This window comes from Symphalangus syndactylus, chromosome 4 (assembly GCF_028878055.3).
Source record: "Symphalangus syndactylus isolate Jambi chromosome 4, NHGRI_mSymSyn1-v2.1_pri, whole genome shotgun sequence".
In the NCBI taxonomy this organism is placed as follows: domain Eukaryota; kingdom Metazoa; phylum Chordata; class Mammalia; order Primates; family Hylobatidae; genus Symphalangus; species Symphalangus syndactylus.
This window is the reverse complement of record NC_072426.2, coordinates 138,742,852-138,761,298: the sequence shown is the minus strand read 5'-3', so window position 1 is coordinate 138,761,298 and position 18,447 is coordinate 138,742,852. Positions and strand designations below refer to the sequence as shown.

The 18,447-nt window shown below is 38.6% G+C and overlaps 1 protein-coding gene across 1 annotated transcript in view; it reads right to left on the bottom strand.

The window, feature by feature from the left end:
• The window catches only part of CPE (carboxypeptidase E), a 117,476-nt gene that overhangs the window by 32,821 nt on the left and 66,208 nt on the right, over positions 1-18,447 (bottom strand). The window contains exon 2 of the mRNA XM_055276329.2: positions 1,789-1,985. Within this exon, the coding sequence (XP_055132304.1) occupies positions 1,789-1,985 (197 nt within the window). The remainder of the gene's footprint in view (positions 1-1,788; positions 1,986-18,447) is intronic.

The window sequence follows — 18,447 nt, the reverse complement described above, 5'->3', positions numbered from 1 at the left end:
CACCCAGAGCAACTTCTGGCTCCATTCATGGTTAAGAGCCCTGTCCAAAGGTACTGTTTTTATCTTTTATGCCATATTTTCACTGTACCTTTTCTATGTTTAGATACACAAATAGTTACTAGTGTGTTGCGGTTGCCTACAGTATTCAGTACAGTAACATGCTGTACAGACTTGTAGCCTAGGAACCACGGGCTATATCACATAGCCTAGGTGTGTAGTAGGCTACACCATGCAGGTTTATGTAGGTGCACTCTAGAATGTTCACAAAACGACAAAATCACCCAATGTTGCATTTCTCAGAACGCTTCTCCATTGTTAAGAGATGCATCACTGTACTTGTTATAGGTATTTTGAAAATACGTTTGATGAATAATATTTTAAATGTTAATAATAATAAAGAGATATTTATCAAATTTCACAATATATATTCACTAGTTATAAATGACCTATTTCAAAGCACGTCATTCTATAATTAGATTTAAGTAAAATATTCATTGCCTCTATAAATCATAGCAACCTATTTTTTAAATATTTAGAAGAATAAATAACTAAAGATTAGAAGCTTAAAATGAATTTAACATGTGTTATAGACTAATAACATGTCTCCCTCTTATAGTCTTCATGAAAAAATATGAACCTAAAACAAAAGTTCTAGGGCTTTATGATTTGAGGAATTTCTCTCCAGTTTAAACTCTTCATTTAACTAATGGTACAATCTGGAAAATTAATAAATTTCCAATATATTTGTTTCATTTTATAATGTGAATTTTCTTGTTTTACTGTTAAATTATATCACATGATATAGATATATTTCCCACATTTTTTAAGTCATGGAAGTTTAGATACCTTAGACGGTGAGGGATAAAAATCTATAAGACAGAAAATAGCAATGATAATCTGTTGCCCATGTGTCTAAAAATTCTGAATATTACCTTAAAATATTAAATACTTTAATTTTACATATTATTAGAATTTTTCTCTCATAACTTTAGAAATCATATCAATTTACATTTATTTACAGAAATTCACTGGGTTTCTTACAATGTCGAACTATGTCATTGGATTTTTTAACTGTAGATAAACATACTAAATATTAACTTGAATGTGTTCCCATGTTCCCATAGACTAAGAAAATTATTTTAAACTGTAGAAAACAGCAAATATAATGTCCCCCACCCCGTCCAATAAAATAGGAAAACACGCCATATATCTTCTCTTAAAAAGGCATTACTTTCCAGTTCATCTAACAGCGAAGATATATTAAATTACTTTTAGTTAAGAGGTAGGGTTTTCGCTTGTTTTTTAACTTTACTCAGCATATGTAAAAACCAAGTAAACATCAGTAAAACATTATTCTGGCCAAAAGTATTTCTTCCTTATATTCAGTAGAGGGCGCTGTGACACTGGCTCATCCTCATACACCCATGGCGTTACTCTTCAACAAATGGCAGTAGATATTTTTCATATTTGTCGATTTTTAAAAGAAAACTTACCTCGTCACAAAAGTGGATGAATAATTTATTGAAAAACATTAAACAGAACACTATTAGAACATTAACTTCTTAACACAATTTCTGATTTGCAGTCTTCACTGGAAAAACTCACCCATCATCCCTTTCATTCTGAGCTATCTTCTTACCAGTGAGTTTAATAATGAATGCATCACTTATGCCCTCCACTGCACCATCTGTAAGCTTTGTGCGAGGGCATAATTTTTAGATAAACATGTATGTACAAACATACAGAAAACGAAGAAAGCACGCCTGATCTGAGCTGCCTGGCACTCACCTGAGACGCTGCCTTCTCAAAGCCATCTGGGTTCAGGGAAGGCATGATGTGAATGCGGGTACTGTGGATCAGGTTGACAATTGTCTCGTTCCCCTTCTGGTATTCGTTGCATAGGTACTGGGCCAAGAAAATGAGCAGTTCTCGTCCAACAGCCTCATTCCCATGCATATTCCCAATGTATTTAAATTCAGGCTCACCTAAAAGATTAACAATAGATAGCATGGAGATGTTTTCTATGACATACAGTGCCAAATATATTGTACACCTACAAATGTATTATGAATATCTGATGGTTTTTTTCCTCCAGCAGTGATGCCTTAAAAATAAAAAAATCTACCTTAGACATTAAAATACCCCTTCTATCTTTCTATTCCTCGCCTCCCAGCCACCCACCTGTTATGGACTGAACTGTATTCACCCAAAATTAGTATGTTGAAGGTCTAACATCCAATGTGACTGCATTAAGGAGGTAATTAGGGTTAAATTAAGCTATAAGGGTGGAGCTCTAATCCAATGGGACTGTGGTCTTTATAAAAAGATGAAGAGACACCAGAGCCCTCTTTCTCTCCTCTGCACAGAGGAAAGACCATGTGAGAGCATAGTGAGAAGGTGGCAGCCAGGAAGAGAGGCCTCACCAGAAACCACCCCTGCTGCCACCTTGATCTTGAACTTCTAGCCTCCAGGCCTGTGAGAAAACAAATTTCTGTTGTTTAAGCCAGCCAGTCGGTGGATATTTTGCTATGGCAGTCTGACAAGACTAACATATCATCTCACCCACAATAACTAATAACACACTATGTGCCTCCTAGGAAACACTGTGCTTTGCATGTTTTCTTATTTAATCCTGACCAAACATCTAAAAATAAGGATTATTATCCAACTTCATTTTGCAGATAAACAAACTGAAGTTCAGACTGCTTAAGAAGACTGTCTCCATAGTTATACAGCCTGTGAAGCCAGGATTCAAATGCTAGTCTTCTGGTTTACTTAAAAGTCTATGTTTTTGTTTTTTTGTTTTTATTCCTAAATCATAGTGATTAAGAGGGGCCAGACTGCATGGGTTCAAATCCTAGCACCAATTCTTACTGTCTAGGCTTGGGCAAGCTACTTCAGTTCTCTGTGGCTCTGTTTTTCCATCTAAAAATTAAAGATAACAATAGATTCTAGTCCATACGGAAGGTTATTATAAGAACTAAATAAAATAATGAATGTAAATGCTTAGAGCAGTGCCCGGCAAATAGCAAGTGCTATGTGTTTCCTATAATTTTCTTTAATATTATTATTACATCACATTATCTTGTCATTGTGAAGTTCCTTGCCATACATAATCTAATTTTCTCTTCGCAACAGACCACTAAAATGTGTAAGGTGTATATTTTTATTATCCATATGGTATAAATCAGCCCAAAGAGGATATATTTTGCTGAAGGGCTCAGAATACTAACAAAAGTCACTGTTGCCTGTTTGTGAGACTCTCCATTGCGTTTGAGGAGTAGTAATGAAATTGCAGAACGTAGCAGCAAAGTGATCGCAATTAATCCTGTTGTTCTGCTCATTTCTGCTTCATCCATCCCACGGGCCCAATTTCTGCAGTGGAAAGGATTCTCCCATTTACAAAATCACTAAGACTGATGGTTCTTGGTATAAGAAAGCAAATTGGAATTATTTTTCTCTTGGAAATATTTAACTAAGCATTCTTTGCATGAGATTCCTGAGTGCCTGAATTAAGTGACTATTCACCCCAGAAAACTATGACCTTGTGGTGACCTCTCAGCCTGAGTTTATGCTAATCTTAATCTAAGGATCAGGTGGGAGCAGGATCAGGGCTATTTATACACCCCTCAGTTTTCACTTTGAGGGAGAGTCTCTAATAAAATTACCCTTAGGGACTGCCCAGAAAGTAAGAGAAGAGATGAGGAGGTGTGAGAAGAGATGTTTTCTTGGCTTCTGATTTCAAAGGTAATAATAACCTTCTTCCTTTCTGTAAACCCATGCAGTTTATACCTTCACTTATGTGATGTATTCATTTGATTGCAGCACAGGAGAAACTGCAGCAGCTCATTAGAGAGAGAGAGAGCAAGTAGCCAGGGGAATATTAGAAGCCGGCTTCACAAGGTTTTTTGAAAAAGTTGCACTAAGGAGGCATTTTGGTCCTGCTCCCTTCCCCAAAAACAACTTTGAAGCTTCACGTCACTCAATAAAGCTTGGCCCACAACCCCTAATTACACTGAAAATTTCTATAACTTCTCTGTGTTTAAATCTTTTTTTAAATCAATTAAAGAAGAAACAACAAACCCATAGTCACTAAGCCACATTTGCCCCCAGATGTCTGGTTTAGCTAGCACAGTATATTTTGTGTTCGAATGTGAATGCTTTGGGATAGAGCATGCTCCCCCTAGTTCTGCCACAGGTTGCACCATTCCCTACTGCTGCTTTACTCATTTATGTTTGCAACTCCTGATTTTCAGACTCAGAAAATGTATGACATGGTTTCTCTTCAAATCTGCAGATTTCTCTCAGGAAAAATCTCCCTCAATATATCTATGTATTTGTGAGGCAGTAGCAACACTAATGACAATAACAATGCTTTAGGTTGACATGAAGACAGGACAACAAAGGTCATTATATTGAAGATATTAATGTATGGAAATAAAATGCAAGGCACATGTGACAGCAAAAGAAAAGGCAAGTGTATCGCTAATCCCTTCTGTCCTCTGGAATAAATCAGATCACTATATAATGTTATCACTGGAATACAGAAGAGCTATGTTCCTTTAAGCCAACTAACGTGACTTGTGAGATGGGGAAGAGCCTCATTGTTTAAATACAGCATTTGTTGGACATACATGCAAATCCCAGGGTCAGACACTACATGGGATCCAAAAGCAAATATGTCAGCATTCCTAAACTGAAGGAATGTAGAGTCTGGAGGAAGACTCAGACATGCAAGGGACAATGTTCAGGAGTGAGGCAACGATGAAGGAATGTTGGATATGTAACTAAACTGCTTCAAGGTTCCAAACTGGGATATTCCTCCCACACCTCTGGCCTCTCTCCAGTTCTTTTTCTTCCCAAGGCCAAAGCTTTCTTTTTAAAACACAACCCTCCTCAGGTCACCTTCACCTAAGAACCCATCAGTAACTTCCCCTTTGCTTTCATGATAAAGACCAAAATTCTCTACAAGATCTTGAACCTCCATGTGGTTTGGCGTGGTGCCTCTCAAGGCACCAGCCTTTCCCTCCTGTGTTTCAGCCATCCTTCTTTCAGCCACGGGGCTCGTGCCTATAATACTCTCTGCTTCACGCATTCACATATTTTATCTGCATAGCCTTCTAAGTATGGCTAAACACAGCTTCCTTGGAGTATCTTGAGTCTAGGTCCAGTTCCTTTGTTATTTTTCTTTTCTTTTCCTTTTCTTTTTCTTTTTCTTTTTTTTTTTTTTTTTTTTTTTTTTTTTTTGAGGCAGAGGCTCACTCTGTCACCCAGGCAGTGGCACAATCATGGCTCACTGCAGCCTCGACCTCCTGGGCTCAGGTGATCCTCCCACATCAGCCTTCTGAGTAGCTAGGACTATGGGTGTGCACCACCATGCCCAACTAATTTTTTTGTAGAGATGAGGTTTTGTCATGTTGCCCAGGCTGGGTTTGTTATTTTTAATACCTCAGTTTGAAAATATACACTCATCAATGTAGTTATTTGATTAACCCCTCTGTCACCAGACTGTAAGGTCTATTAGTCCTGGGATGGGATCTATTTTAGCTCACTAGTGTGTCACCTGTGCCCCCACATAGAGTTTGGAACATAGTAGGGATTTGCATTCTTGTGAGAATATGATAAGAATAAATTCTAAGCTTAAATATCAGTTCAATAAATTTGTGAACGAAAGAGTAAATGAACGGTCTTGCTTTTCAATCCCATCCTTGCAGCAGCGTGGCTGACAGTAGAGCTTGCCCTTGAGACAGAGGTGCAGCTGCAGATGCTTGAAAACCCTTCTGGAACAGTGAAGGGAATAAAGGAGTAACTGAAGGGGGCTTGAGGCAGCTTCCAGGAGGCTGCACCCCAGGTGGAATATCAGGAGGCCTCAGTGGCTCGTTGCTCTAGCCAACATCTCCGGGTAGGAATGGAAACTCTTCTTTGGGAATGAAGGCAGCAGTATTGTGAACAGCTGATTTCCCATCAAGAAGATTAATTCCCATAGTCACCACAAAACCTCTCCAGGCAAGCAGCTCCCCAAGGCTATTTTTGTTGTAAAGTCTAAACAACAGATTCTGAAGAAATTTTGCCTTCAGAATCCTTAATACAGAAATAGCAATAAAACTGAAGACTAGATTTTGAATGGCCCTCTCTGAGTCAATACATTCTTTACCTTAGACGTTTTTAAGCAAAGCAGTGACAGTTTCTCATCATCAATTTTCTCTTCTGCATAAATGGATGACGTTTGCCTTCCTGTTTATAGTGTTTACATAGAAGAAAAAAACCACAGGTTTAACAGGTTGCAGCTGCCAGGTACGTAGATCCAGCTGGTATAATGTACACGTCCCTGTGCGTTAACTCATCTCTCTCCTAGCAACGGGGTGGGGGAGCGGGGAAGGCGGCAAGAAGCACTACCCTCAGGACACTGGGGATGGTTGTTTTTATATTCATCTTATTTTCTTCACTAATTCATTATCCTTTCTTTTCTTTTCTTTTCTTTTTTTTTTTTTTTTTGAGACAGAGTCTCACTCTGTTGCCCAGGCTGGAGTGCAGTGGCAGTCTCAGCTCACTGCAGCCCCACCTCCTGGGTTCAAGCAATTCTTCTGCCTCAGCCTCCTGAGTAGCTGGGAGTACAGGTGCACGCCACCACACCCAACTAATTTTTGTATTTTTAGTACAGACGGGGTTTCACCATATTCGCCAGGCTGGTCTCGAACTCCTGACCTCATGATCCGCCCCCACCCCCCACCCAGCCTCCCAAAGTGCTGGGATTACAGGCGTGAACCACCACGCCCGGCCTTCATTTTCCTTTTTACACAGTCATCCTGAGTTCCTGATCTTGCAATTGAGGAATCATCATATTTGCACAGGTTGCGCTTCATAGGCTCAGCAAGCATCTTTTCCCCATTGTGTCAATTTTCCCACAATTTCATGTAACCATCCAGCATTCCAGTTACTTCACATGGCACACAATCATCAATCAAGCCATTATTAAAAGATGATCTCCTCACAAACCAAATCCAGCCTGGCTGGGCCGAGTTTCTATCTTTTTCCATCCGTATCACAGAACATTTAATGTGCCTGGTTGGATTTGCATTCTCGTCAGAATAAGATAAGAATAAATTCTAAGCTTTAAAAATATCCACAGTTTTAATTAAGGCAGAAATAGCTGCATAAATTCCAAACCAGAGCAGGCAAATGATTTTAAGTCCAGACTTGTAACTCTTAATTTGCCCCAATTTGTATTAATATGACTTGAAATAACTAAATCAGTTTAAAAAGCAGGTTTAAAGAAGTCTCTTGCCTCAAAAATAAAATGTCACTCTTTTACACCCCAGAAACTCACATCCATGTGGGTGAAATTTGAAGCTGGGGGCAAGTTAGCAATGTTCCCAAATGGTAAAAGGAATTTATGCCTTAAAGTGACCAGAGAGCCACTGAAACAGAAGTCCACAGGTCAGTAGGGCGAGCATGAAATAAATGATCAAATAAAAAGACAAAAGTAAAGAATAATATTGTCTTCCATTCCTATGAAAAGAAAATTTACTTTCACTCTGTTATTTAGCCCCATGATCAGTCTGTCTACCTATCTAACATTTTCTTCTCCTTTTGGAAATAACAGACAGGCTGATCACTAGGCACAGTAATTGAACAGATAATCTGAAGACTCCTTTCAAATCTTAGAGCCAATTATTCAATGGCCTTTCTATGGGAAGAAAACAGCAGAGGGAAAATATCCAACAGGAAATAAAATAACAAATGTGAATGTGGGTTGTAAATTGCGAAATTCTATGTAAGAAGTGGAGCATCATTATTTAGAGGGAAAAAAAGTAGGTTAAGGGTATTTTAAGAAAGAACTTGATTATAGTAACAGAATTCTCCCACCTTTTATCCTGAAAATAGAGAAGAAACTCACTCTGGATGAATCTATTCTTCCTCTAACAACAAATTTTTGCCAAAATATAGGTCCACTAATTCATTTGGAAGTTATATATTTAACTCACTGATTACATAATTCTTGGAGCTAGTGACAATTTCAAAATACGTGTTCCTGGTACATGTAATGAACTGAACATAATGCTGAATAACAATAGTGTAATCTCCACAGGTAAAACCCCATTTTTCAAAGATATCATGATAAAATGTGCACAAAAGCAGTGATTTTGAAAAATAGACAAATGGCTACAGAAGCCTCACAATCACTGCACTGATTTGATTTACAAACTGCTATACAAGCAAGTTGGAAACATCTTTGGAACAGATGGGCCTTTTCATCAGTGATCCTCTCTCAGTGATAAACCTGGGGTTAAAGCATTAGTGCTACTAATTGTTTCCCCTTGTTTGGCATTCTAACCTATTATAGCCTGTAAATCATTCTTGCAGTAACTGAACCCTACAAGTTTCCTAGACGTCATCAATAAGAACATCATTAACTGGCTCGTATTTTAGCAGCCTAAAAATGCTGGGCATATTCCTAAAGGAAATGCAAGTCTCCAGGGGTCCAATAAACAACACGAGGGGTTAGTATGGTTATAAAAACAGATTACTCATTTACAGAAGAAATGAGGAAAAAGTAAAGAAAAAAAGGGGGAAAGGAAACCAAGAAAAGGCAAAGGAATAAAAAATGATTACAAAAGAAATGACAGCATTATATTCTCTCTTCTTGCTTTTTCCTTCAGAGTGAAATTTAGAAAACAACCAAATCAACATGATATCTTAAAAGTGAAATCTTGCTTCATCTGATTTTTAATGGGCAGTCAAGATGGACTATATTACAGAATTATTCTGCAGAGACATATTACAGAATCATTTTGTAATATTATGCATTTGCTATTAATATAATTTTAAAGTTACATATGACATCTAAAATATTTCTACTAAGATTCTAACTGAAGAAGGAGAGGTGAGCAAAAAACAGAAGGTATTTCCAGCTTCACCAGTTTATAATGTCAGAGTTCCAATATTAGCAGCAATGCCTTAACTTTCTGAAATGAAAGTATTTGATGCCTTCACAAAAGAAAGCTACAAACTTTTTACAAATACCCCATACACAGTGGTGTGCTGGTAAATGTTTCACACTCAGCTCTCATTTGTAGCATTGACTATTTCCATGGTGTCAATACTCCCATTCTGGCCAATTTGAAGCTACTAATGTGTGGTCACTTGGCTCACAAATTTCCTGAAAATTAAAAAAGGCTCTCATATGCCAGTAAAAGCCTACTCCAACCCACCACTGCATGCGGAAAGCAATTATTTGGGATAGATGGCTTCTGGTTTCTCCAAAGATTCTCCAAAACGGGAAACTGAGGTCTAAGAAATCTGAAGAATTTTGAAACACATTATAAGAAATATAATAAGGCTACAGCCTGGAACAGTGGCTCATACCTGTAATCCCAGCACTTTGGGAGGCAGTGGAGGGTGGATCACGAGGTCAGGAGTTCAAGAGCAGCCTGGTCAAGCTGGTGAAACCCCGTCTCTACTAAAAATACAAAGATTAGCTAGGCATGGTGGCGGGTGCCTGTAATCCCAGCTACTCGGGAGGCTGAGGCAGAGAACTGCTTAAACTCGGGAGGCGGAGGTTGCAGTGAGGCAAGATTGCGCCACTGCACTCCAGTCTGGGCGACAGAGTGAGACTCCATCTCAAAAAAAAAAAAAAAAAAAAAAAATTAGCTGGGCATAGTGGTGCGCGCCTGTAGTCCCAGCTACTCGGGAGGCTGAGGCAGGAGAATCGCTTGAACCCAGGAGGCGGAGCTTGCAGTGAGCCGAGATAGCGCTACTGCACTCCAGCCTGGGTGACAGAGCAAGACTCTGTCTGAAAGAAGAAAGAGAGAAAGAGAGAGAGAGAGAGAGAGAAAGAAGAAATTAGCATCTACCCTATCACTTTTCTTTTTGTTTCATTTCATGCTAGGATAATTAAAAGAAGCTTTTATTTTGTGGTGGCTTTTTACCTTGTATTAATACAGAGCTGTTTTCCAAAGCACTGCATCACTATGAATTCAACTTAGGGGGAAGGGTGGTAAAGAGGCCTAGTGAAAATTTTTTGACTGATTAAGTTATCCTAGCAGTTACTGACTCATGAGAGTATATCACCCTTTGCCCTAAATATTAGCCATACTAAATCAATGAAGAAAATTTACTTTAACCTATTATATAGTTTTTCTAAAATATTTGTCAGCAATAATATCAGATATTCAAAATTCCTTCTGCTCTCTCTATAGTCCTATCCTACAAGACAACCTTCACAATAAAAAGGCAATATAATTTCCATTCCCATTCATATAAATTCATCATTTAAAATTCACAGAAATCAATAATTTAAAATTAGTATCACAAAACACCTTATTATTACCATCCAAGAAGAAGCTACCTATGAAAGCCTTCAGATTCAGAAAAACCTTTGACTTGTGGCCAGGCACCGTGGCTCACGCCTGTAATCCCAGCATTTTGGGAGGCCAAAGCCGGCGGATTACCTGAGGTCAGGAGTTCCAGACCAGCCTGGCCAACATGGTGAAACCCTGCCTCTACTAAAAATACAAAAATTAGCTAGGTGTGGTGGCAGGCGCCTGTAATCCCAGCTACTCAAGAGGCTGAGGCAGGAGAATCGCTTGAACCTAGGAGGCAGAGGTTGCAGTGAGCCGAGATCATGCCACTGCACTCTATCCTGGGCAACAGAGCAAGACTCCGTCTCAAAAACAAAAGAAACACAAAACCTTTGACTTGTTTAAGAACATTGTTAAGTGAGCACAGAGAAGTTTTAATATACAAATCAGATAAGGCAGAGATCGTTTTAATGATTTAGTTTCGTGATTTGAAATCTTTCTGTACATATTAATCACCAAAAAGACCATAATTATTTTTTAAAGTGCTATAATAGTTATTGGCTACATCAAATGCTTATCAAAATGCCTTTGTGCATTTATTTACTGAAGAGGGTTTTTGGACCTTGAAGCATCTTTTAGAGTTATTCGCTTCTAGTTATCTTAGATAACTCTCTTAGAAGATTCTGCTGTCTTTCACTAATATTCTTATCAAATAAGATAAATTGGAAAGATAAATTTGTCTAAGAAGTTAAGCACAAAACAGAGGTAAATGAAGTAACACTAGAGTCAATGGAATGAAAACAGGAATGCACCTGGCTTGTGGCAGCGACTATGATTCGAGTGAATCAATTTAGCTGATTCTCTCATTAACATATTTTACTGCGCTTTGTATATCTATTTTGGAAAATAATTTCCATGAGAAGCTCATTTCATAGGTTGAGAAGAAAAGTTTAGGGGGCAGCATCAAGTTTCCAAAGGCCGAAAGTTCTCCAAGTTTTCCAAGGTTGTTATGTGGGGAAGGATTTTGTTTGTTCTGCAAAACTCCAGACAAATCTACAGTCAGTAGGAGTCATTAATTTCCACAGAAGCAGAAAGATATCTAAGAGACAAGCTATGGAGGCTGGACTAGATAACCTCTTAAACATCCCCTGATTCTAGAGAAGCAGGCGCTGTATCTTGCTTGACAAACTACTGGTATTCAAGTCTCTAAAACCGTCCTATACAAATCATGGTTGTCAATAAATGTCGGTGACAATTTTGATAGTTCTCTGGAACAAAGAGAAAACTGTAGATCATCATAGTGAACTAAGGCATGTTTATAAAAATAAACGGAAAAACACTAGTCCATTTCCTCAGTCATTGCTCTTTATGCCCATGAATGAACAGCTCATCCTTTCAAAGGTAAATAGACAATGAGTAAAAGTAATGTCATCAGAACCTATGTGGGTGAAGAATATCAAACAGTTCTAGCAGACACAGATAAATGAAGGAGGAAAACGTCAATTTACTAACCCGCAGATAAAGAGGTAGTAGCATTAACTACCTAAAACAAAATCAACAATATAAAAACTTATTTGAACAATCTCTTCCCAGGAGACCTTTGTAACATTTTATTCTCTCAAAAGGAAAATAATTCAAAAGTCAAATTAATTTGTCAAAACATCTTCAAGATGTTATTTTTTTCAACATCATCATGAAAGACTTGCGGTGTTGAACATGCACTGGTTTTGGAAGGAGTAGGCCACGCAATAGAATGTTTTGAAGGAGAATAAACAAGCAAATGCAGCTCTCTGAATCATTCCACATGCCTGAGCCTATGGAGAAATCCAGAAGACATCTCTCCCAGATAATCACTCTCCATATGCAGTGGTGGGATGGAGTAGGCTTGTACTGGCATATGAGAGGCTTTCTTAATTTTCAGGAAATTTATGAGCCAAGTTGGTAGCTTCAAATTGGCCAGGGTGGGAGTATTTACACCATGGAAATAGGCAATGCTACAAATCAGAGCTGACTGTAAAACATTTACCAGCACACCACTGTGTATGGGGTATTTGTAAAGAAATTCTAGCTTTTGTGAAAGCATCAAATACTTGCATTTCAAAAAGTGAGGGCATTTCTGTAAATATTGAAACTCTGACATTATTTTTTTATAAACTAGTGAAGGTGGAAATACCTTCTTTTCCCTTCTCTTTCTTTAGTTAGGATCTTACCAGGAAAGCTAGATCTAGATGATGATGAGTCTCTTGTGGGAGGACGGGGCTGCTCTGGGTCTCCCTCCAGGAGATCATTCCACAAGAAGACATTCATGAAGTATCTCCTTTTGTTCAAAGTTTGTAAAGAAAATTGAAGCTGGGTGTGGTGGCTCATGTCTGTAATCTCAGCGCTTTGGGAAACCAAGGTGGGAGGATCACTTGAGCCTAGGAATTTGAGGCCAACCTAGGCAACACGGCAAAACCCTGTCTCTACATAAAATTTTAAAATTAGCTAGGCATGGTAGTGCATGCCTGTGGTTCCAGCTACTCAGGAGCCTGAGGTGGGAGGACCACCTGAGCCTGGGAGGTTGAGACTGCAGTGAGCCATGATCATGCCACTGCACTCAGCCTGGGTGACAGAAGGAAGGAAGGGAGGAAGGGAGGGAGGGAAGGAAGGGAGGGAGGGAGGGAGGGAGGGAAGGGAGGGAGGGAGGGAGGGAGGGAGGGAGGGAAGGAAGGAAGGAAGGAAGGAAGGAAGGAAGGAAGGAAGGAAGGAAGGAAAAAAAAAAAAAAAAAGAAGGAAAGAAAGTAAGAAAGAAAGAAAATAAGAAAATTGGCCAGGCACGGTGGCTCATGCCTTAATCCTAGCACTTTGGGAGGCCGAGGTGGGCGGATCACAAGGTCAGGAGTTCGAGACCAGCCTGACCAACATGGTGAAACCCCGTTTCTACTAAAAATACAAAAAATTAGCCAGGTGTGGTGGCACATGCCTATAGTCCCAGCTACTCAGGAGGCTGAGGCAGGAGAATCACTTGAACCTGGGAGGCGAAGGTTGTGGTGAGCTGAGATCGTGCCACTGCACTCCAGCCTGGGCAACTGAGTGAGACTCCATCTCAAAAAAAAAGAAAAAAAAAAGAAAGAAAATTATACTGACTTACAGCACTCTGGGTCAGAATCATTTGTGGAGCTTCTTAAACATACAGCTTTCTGAGCCCCATTCCCAAGGTCATCCTTCAGAAGGTTTGAGAAGGGGCCCGAGCAGCTGTATTCTGTACAGGGTCTAGAGGTGATTCTGATGCCAGGGCAGGATTGAGAAGGAATGATTTGGGAAGAAGGCAGTGGGAAAATCTAGTAATTGGGAGGGATGCAATGATGCCAGCAGACTGGTGGGCATTTCAACAGCTGAGGGCCATGAAGGTACAGGCTGAGTTGGGGGATGGCTCTTAACAATTCATGGGTCATGGCCTTTTTTGAAAATTCAATTTAAACAAAACTATGAATGATCTTCCCCCATATTTGCAAAAAAAATCCAAAAAACAAATCACAAAAATGTACAAAGATTTTACAAATTTAAGGAACCTTATTCTAGACATTTATAAGTCAGAATCAGAAAACAGAAATAAGAGTCACAATAAATATCAGCATATGCCTATACACAGGTTTATTTTCTTTTTTTAATGGTATATCATAGTTGTACATAAATATATAATTATACATACATGTGATATTTTGATACATGTATACAATATGCAATGATCGAATTTGGGTAAATAGGATATCCATCACCTCAAACATTTATCTCTTCTTTGTGCCGGAAACATTGCAATTCTTCTCTTCTAGCTATTTTGAAATGCACAATAAATTATTAAATATAATTTACCTACGGTAGTGTTGAATATTAGAACTTATTTCTTCTAGCAAACTGTGTCCATTAACTTCTCCTCATTCTCACCTTCCCTTCCCAACCTCTAGTATCTATCATTCTGCTCTCTCCTTCTGTGAAATCCACTTTAATTCTTGCATGTTCATGAGAACATGCCATATTTGTCTCTCTGGGCCTACACAGGCTTGTTTTCCGATCCCAGACAAACTGGGCACTTTTATATGCCCTTCCTTACTGCAAGAGGACCAAAGTGGCATGGTAGCAATATAGTATTGTTTAAAAAAACAAAAACAAAAACAAAAACGAGGGTTGGGGGGCAGTACGTGGCTTAGGGGAGACAAACTTGGGTTTGATTTCAAAACTAACATTGTATATTTAACCTTGAACAAATAACCCCTAGCCTCGGTTTTCTTTTCTGTAAATTGTCTTCTTAAAACCTCTTCTGGGCCGAGCACAGTGGCTCACGCCTGTAATCCCAGCACTTTGGGAGGCCGAGGCGGGTGGATCACAAAGTCAGGAGTTCGAGACCAGCCTGACCAACATGGTGAAACCCTGTCTCTACTAAAAATTCAAAAATTAGCCAGCCGTGGCGGCATGTGTCTGTAATCCCAGCTACTCAGGAGGCTGAGGCAGGAGAATCACTTGAACCTGGGAGGTGGAGGTTGCAGTGAACAGAGATCGCACCACTGCACTCCAGCCTGGGCAACGGAGAAAGACTCTGTCTCAAGTAAATAAATAAATAAATAATAAATAATAAAACCTCTTCTGTTGAGTTGTTGAGAGGATTATAGGTGAAATACACAGATGAGACATTTTGCATCATGCCCCACTAGTGGGCAGCTAATAAATGGAAATCATATCACCCACTGTTGTTACTCATACTGGTAACAATAATATAGATGATCTTCCCTGTTGGAGACTTAGAAACTTCCAACAGGAATATCAGGAGCCCCTGGGATCATTCAAAAAGCTACACAACTCAAACAAGTTTGGAAAATTAAGCAAACCTTCCAGGAATATAGACAATAATATTGGCCTGATTCAGACCTATGCCATATGGTAGGGCTCCTCAAACTTGGATGTCATGTGAAGCAACTGAAGATCTTACTAAAATGCAGATTCCAATTCAGCAGATCTGGAGTGGGGCCTGAGCGCCTGTAGCTCTAATAAGCTCCCCTGGGATGCCATGCGGCTGGTCAGTGGACCATGCTATCCTGCAGGCCTAAGGCACTCTTCGAGTGGAGAAAGGCCATTTGGAACCTCCAAAATCAAGAGCGGGGGAAAGAAAGAGAGATCAAATGAGACTGACTTTTAAAATAATTAACAACGACAAACACTTGAGTGCTTTTTCTTACTCCAACCTACTTGAGTGCCCACCCATTCAAAGGCATACAGCATAATTTTCAAGGCTGCTATGTGGCTTCAGCTCTAAGATGCATTATAAATGCTAAACTGTATGATCAAAAAGTATCTGCTGTGTGTATTAAATCTGATGTCAGATACAGGAAGATGATGGAATATTATCAGACATGAAATAATCCTATGATACTCCAGAACTGTTCAGATGACAGGAAAGCGTATTGCTTGTCCCAGTTTCAAATTCAATATTTAAATTTTAATTATACATTAAATAATTATGTATGGTTTTACATTTTTAATGTACTTGTGAATAAATTATGAGTAATCATGGATCTTATAGGATATGCACTATCATATTTTGTTTATGGTTCTCTCACTAAAGTACTTTCAAGATTTTTACTGATTGCAGCCGTTCTAATTTTACCTCCCACTCAATCTCATTCATCTTCTGCTACTCTTTTTTATTTATTTCTTCAGGGACTGAGATAGGACCTTGAGAGGATTTTTTCTTCCCAATGAAGAAGAGTAATAAAATGAAAGACAAAATCGCGTATAAGATCAAGTAGATAATTAAATAGATACACAGTAGCCCCCCCAAAATCTTGGCATTTCTGATTTTATAACAGTTTTTGTTTGTATTAGTATTTCACTTGTTCCTTCCCTTAGGAATTTTTTAATGTTAATTTAAATATTCTACAAACACTCCAAACTAAAAATAATATTAAGATGTTTTGCTAAATAAAATATAAAACATCTGGCTTAAATGAAGAAATAAAGACAGTTACTAAATGCTAACAAATCACCTTTAATTTCATGTGTGTCCCAAGTAAACATTATCTACAATCTCAAAATGTCAACTTAAGTGTTATACTGAGCTTCATTATTTTTGCTAATAAGTTCATGATTCTTTTAAAGCTATTTAAGATTCTCTATTCAGACGGTTTGCGATATCTTGTCAAAAGCATTATTAAAATATTTCTTTGTGACCAAAATAAACAGCTGTTTTCAAGTTTACTGATAAAAATCATCATGTGTATCAAAAAAAAAGACTTAAAATAATTTTCTAACTGCTTAACAACTCAGAAAAAGATAAATAAATGTGCCTCAAACCCAGAAAAAAAAAAAAAGAATTTCTCTTCTGGGAAGATAATTAAATAACCAAAAATTACCAGAAAAAATTTACATGAAATTGCACGAAACCCAAACAAATAAACAAAAACCTAAACAGCTCTATCAACAGATAGATATATTCATCGCATATCTCAGCGTCAAGGGTAGGAAATGCTGTGGTTTTCTTTACGGGTCTGTTAGTCTCTTTTCAACACTCACCAGCCACACTTCTGCCTTCGCACTCACCTCTCCCGTCTACATATCGCTCATCTCCCCAACATCCAAGAGAGAAAAGACACAGACAATAGAGCAACAAGGACAGTCATGAAAATTAACAGGAGTCACACAAAAAATTAGGCCTCTCCTAAAATAAACCGGTATTCAAGAAAGCAAATGATAATTCAACATTTTTGGTGTCGCCCGTGAACATTATTGTGTCACAAACATGTCAGAATTCAAATGGTTACTAACCTCAATCTGATCTTATCCTTCTTTAAACTCATGGTATAAATGTAGGCATTAGCATTATGACATTGGTAATCATAGGCTAATCACGCCAAAAGTAAACTAACCTATTAGACCTAGAATCTGAAGATTGGTCTTGATAATAATAATAATAATGGCCTTCATGTACTTTGGGCTTTCCCTGTGGTGGGGACTTTTCTAAGGGCTCTCTGTGTATTAATTCATTTAATACACACTCACATACACACATGTGCATGGGCATGTGTGCACACAAACACATACTAAGAAGTAGGAATTATTTTCGTCTACGTTTTACAGATGAGAAAACCTAGGGCACTAGGAGTTTAAATATCTTCACCTATACCACCGAGCTTATTCACAGCAGTACTGGAACTCAACAACCCACAATGTAGCACCACAACCAAAGAACATCACTACCCTCTGACTCTGTCTCCCTAATCAAGTTTCAGGTGCTTACCTCTTCCATGTTGGCCTTCCCTGACTGTCCATATTCTAGCTTATGAATATGCAATAATTCACTGGATAGTGGACTGACGATCAAAAATGACTCAGTACATTGCTATGGGTGTGGTAGAGTGGAGTGGTCAGTTAGGACTGGTGACAATGCTCCCAATGATAAAAGAAGGGTTTGTTTTGCTTTATTCTTTATTAGTTCTCCCCAGGACCAAAACCAGCAGTGGTTGTACATGTTAGGGACCTCCTTCTCATGGCTCCCATGCCCAGAGAGAAGTGGGGCATTTCCTGCTCCCCGTTAGGGCCCACACAGAAGATGATGCAGCCATGGTAGGAACCAGAAGAAATAGCAAAGACTTTCTCAGCAGATGGGCCAGGGGCTGAATCCTGGCTCCACCACTTGACCACCAATCTGAGCCTCAATTCCCCATAGGTAACTGAAGACATTGTTCTTGCATGTTCTTGTGAGAATTATAAATGATATATGTAAATTCCCACTATACTTGGTCCATAGTAAGGGTCAATAAGTGGTAACCATTATTATAATTAATATGAAAAGTAATGCATTCTCCTGTGACAAATAAAATTATCTGAAGTTTTATTTTTGAAAAGTTCATAATCTCCTTTCCTCTCTCTACCCCTCTATAGGTCAACACATTTAGATCTTATTCCTCATAACAGTGGGTAACAATTCCTTTTATAAATACACAATAATTTTTACCTCTCTCCTATTGATGAACCTTCTGAAAAGGCAATAAACATCCTTGTGTATATGTATATATGAATATAGACATGCATATATTTAATAAAATGAATGTACAGTCATAGGCCATATAAGGACATTTTAGTCAATGATTAGCCCCACATATGACTGCAATCCCAT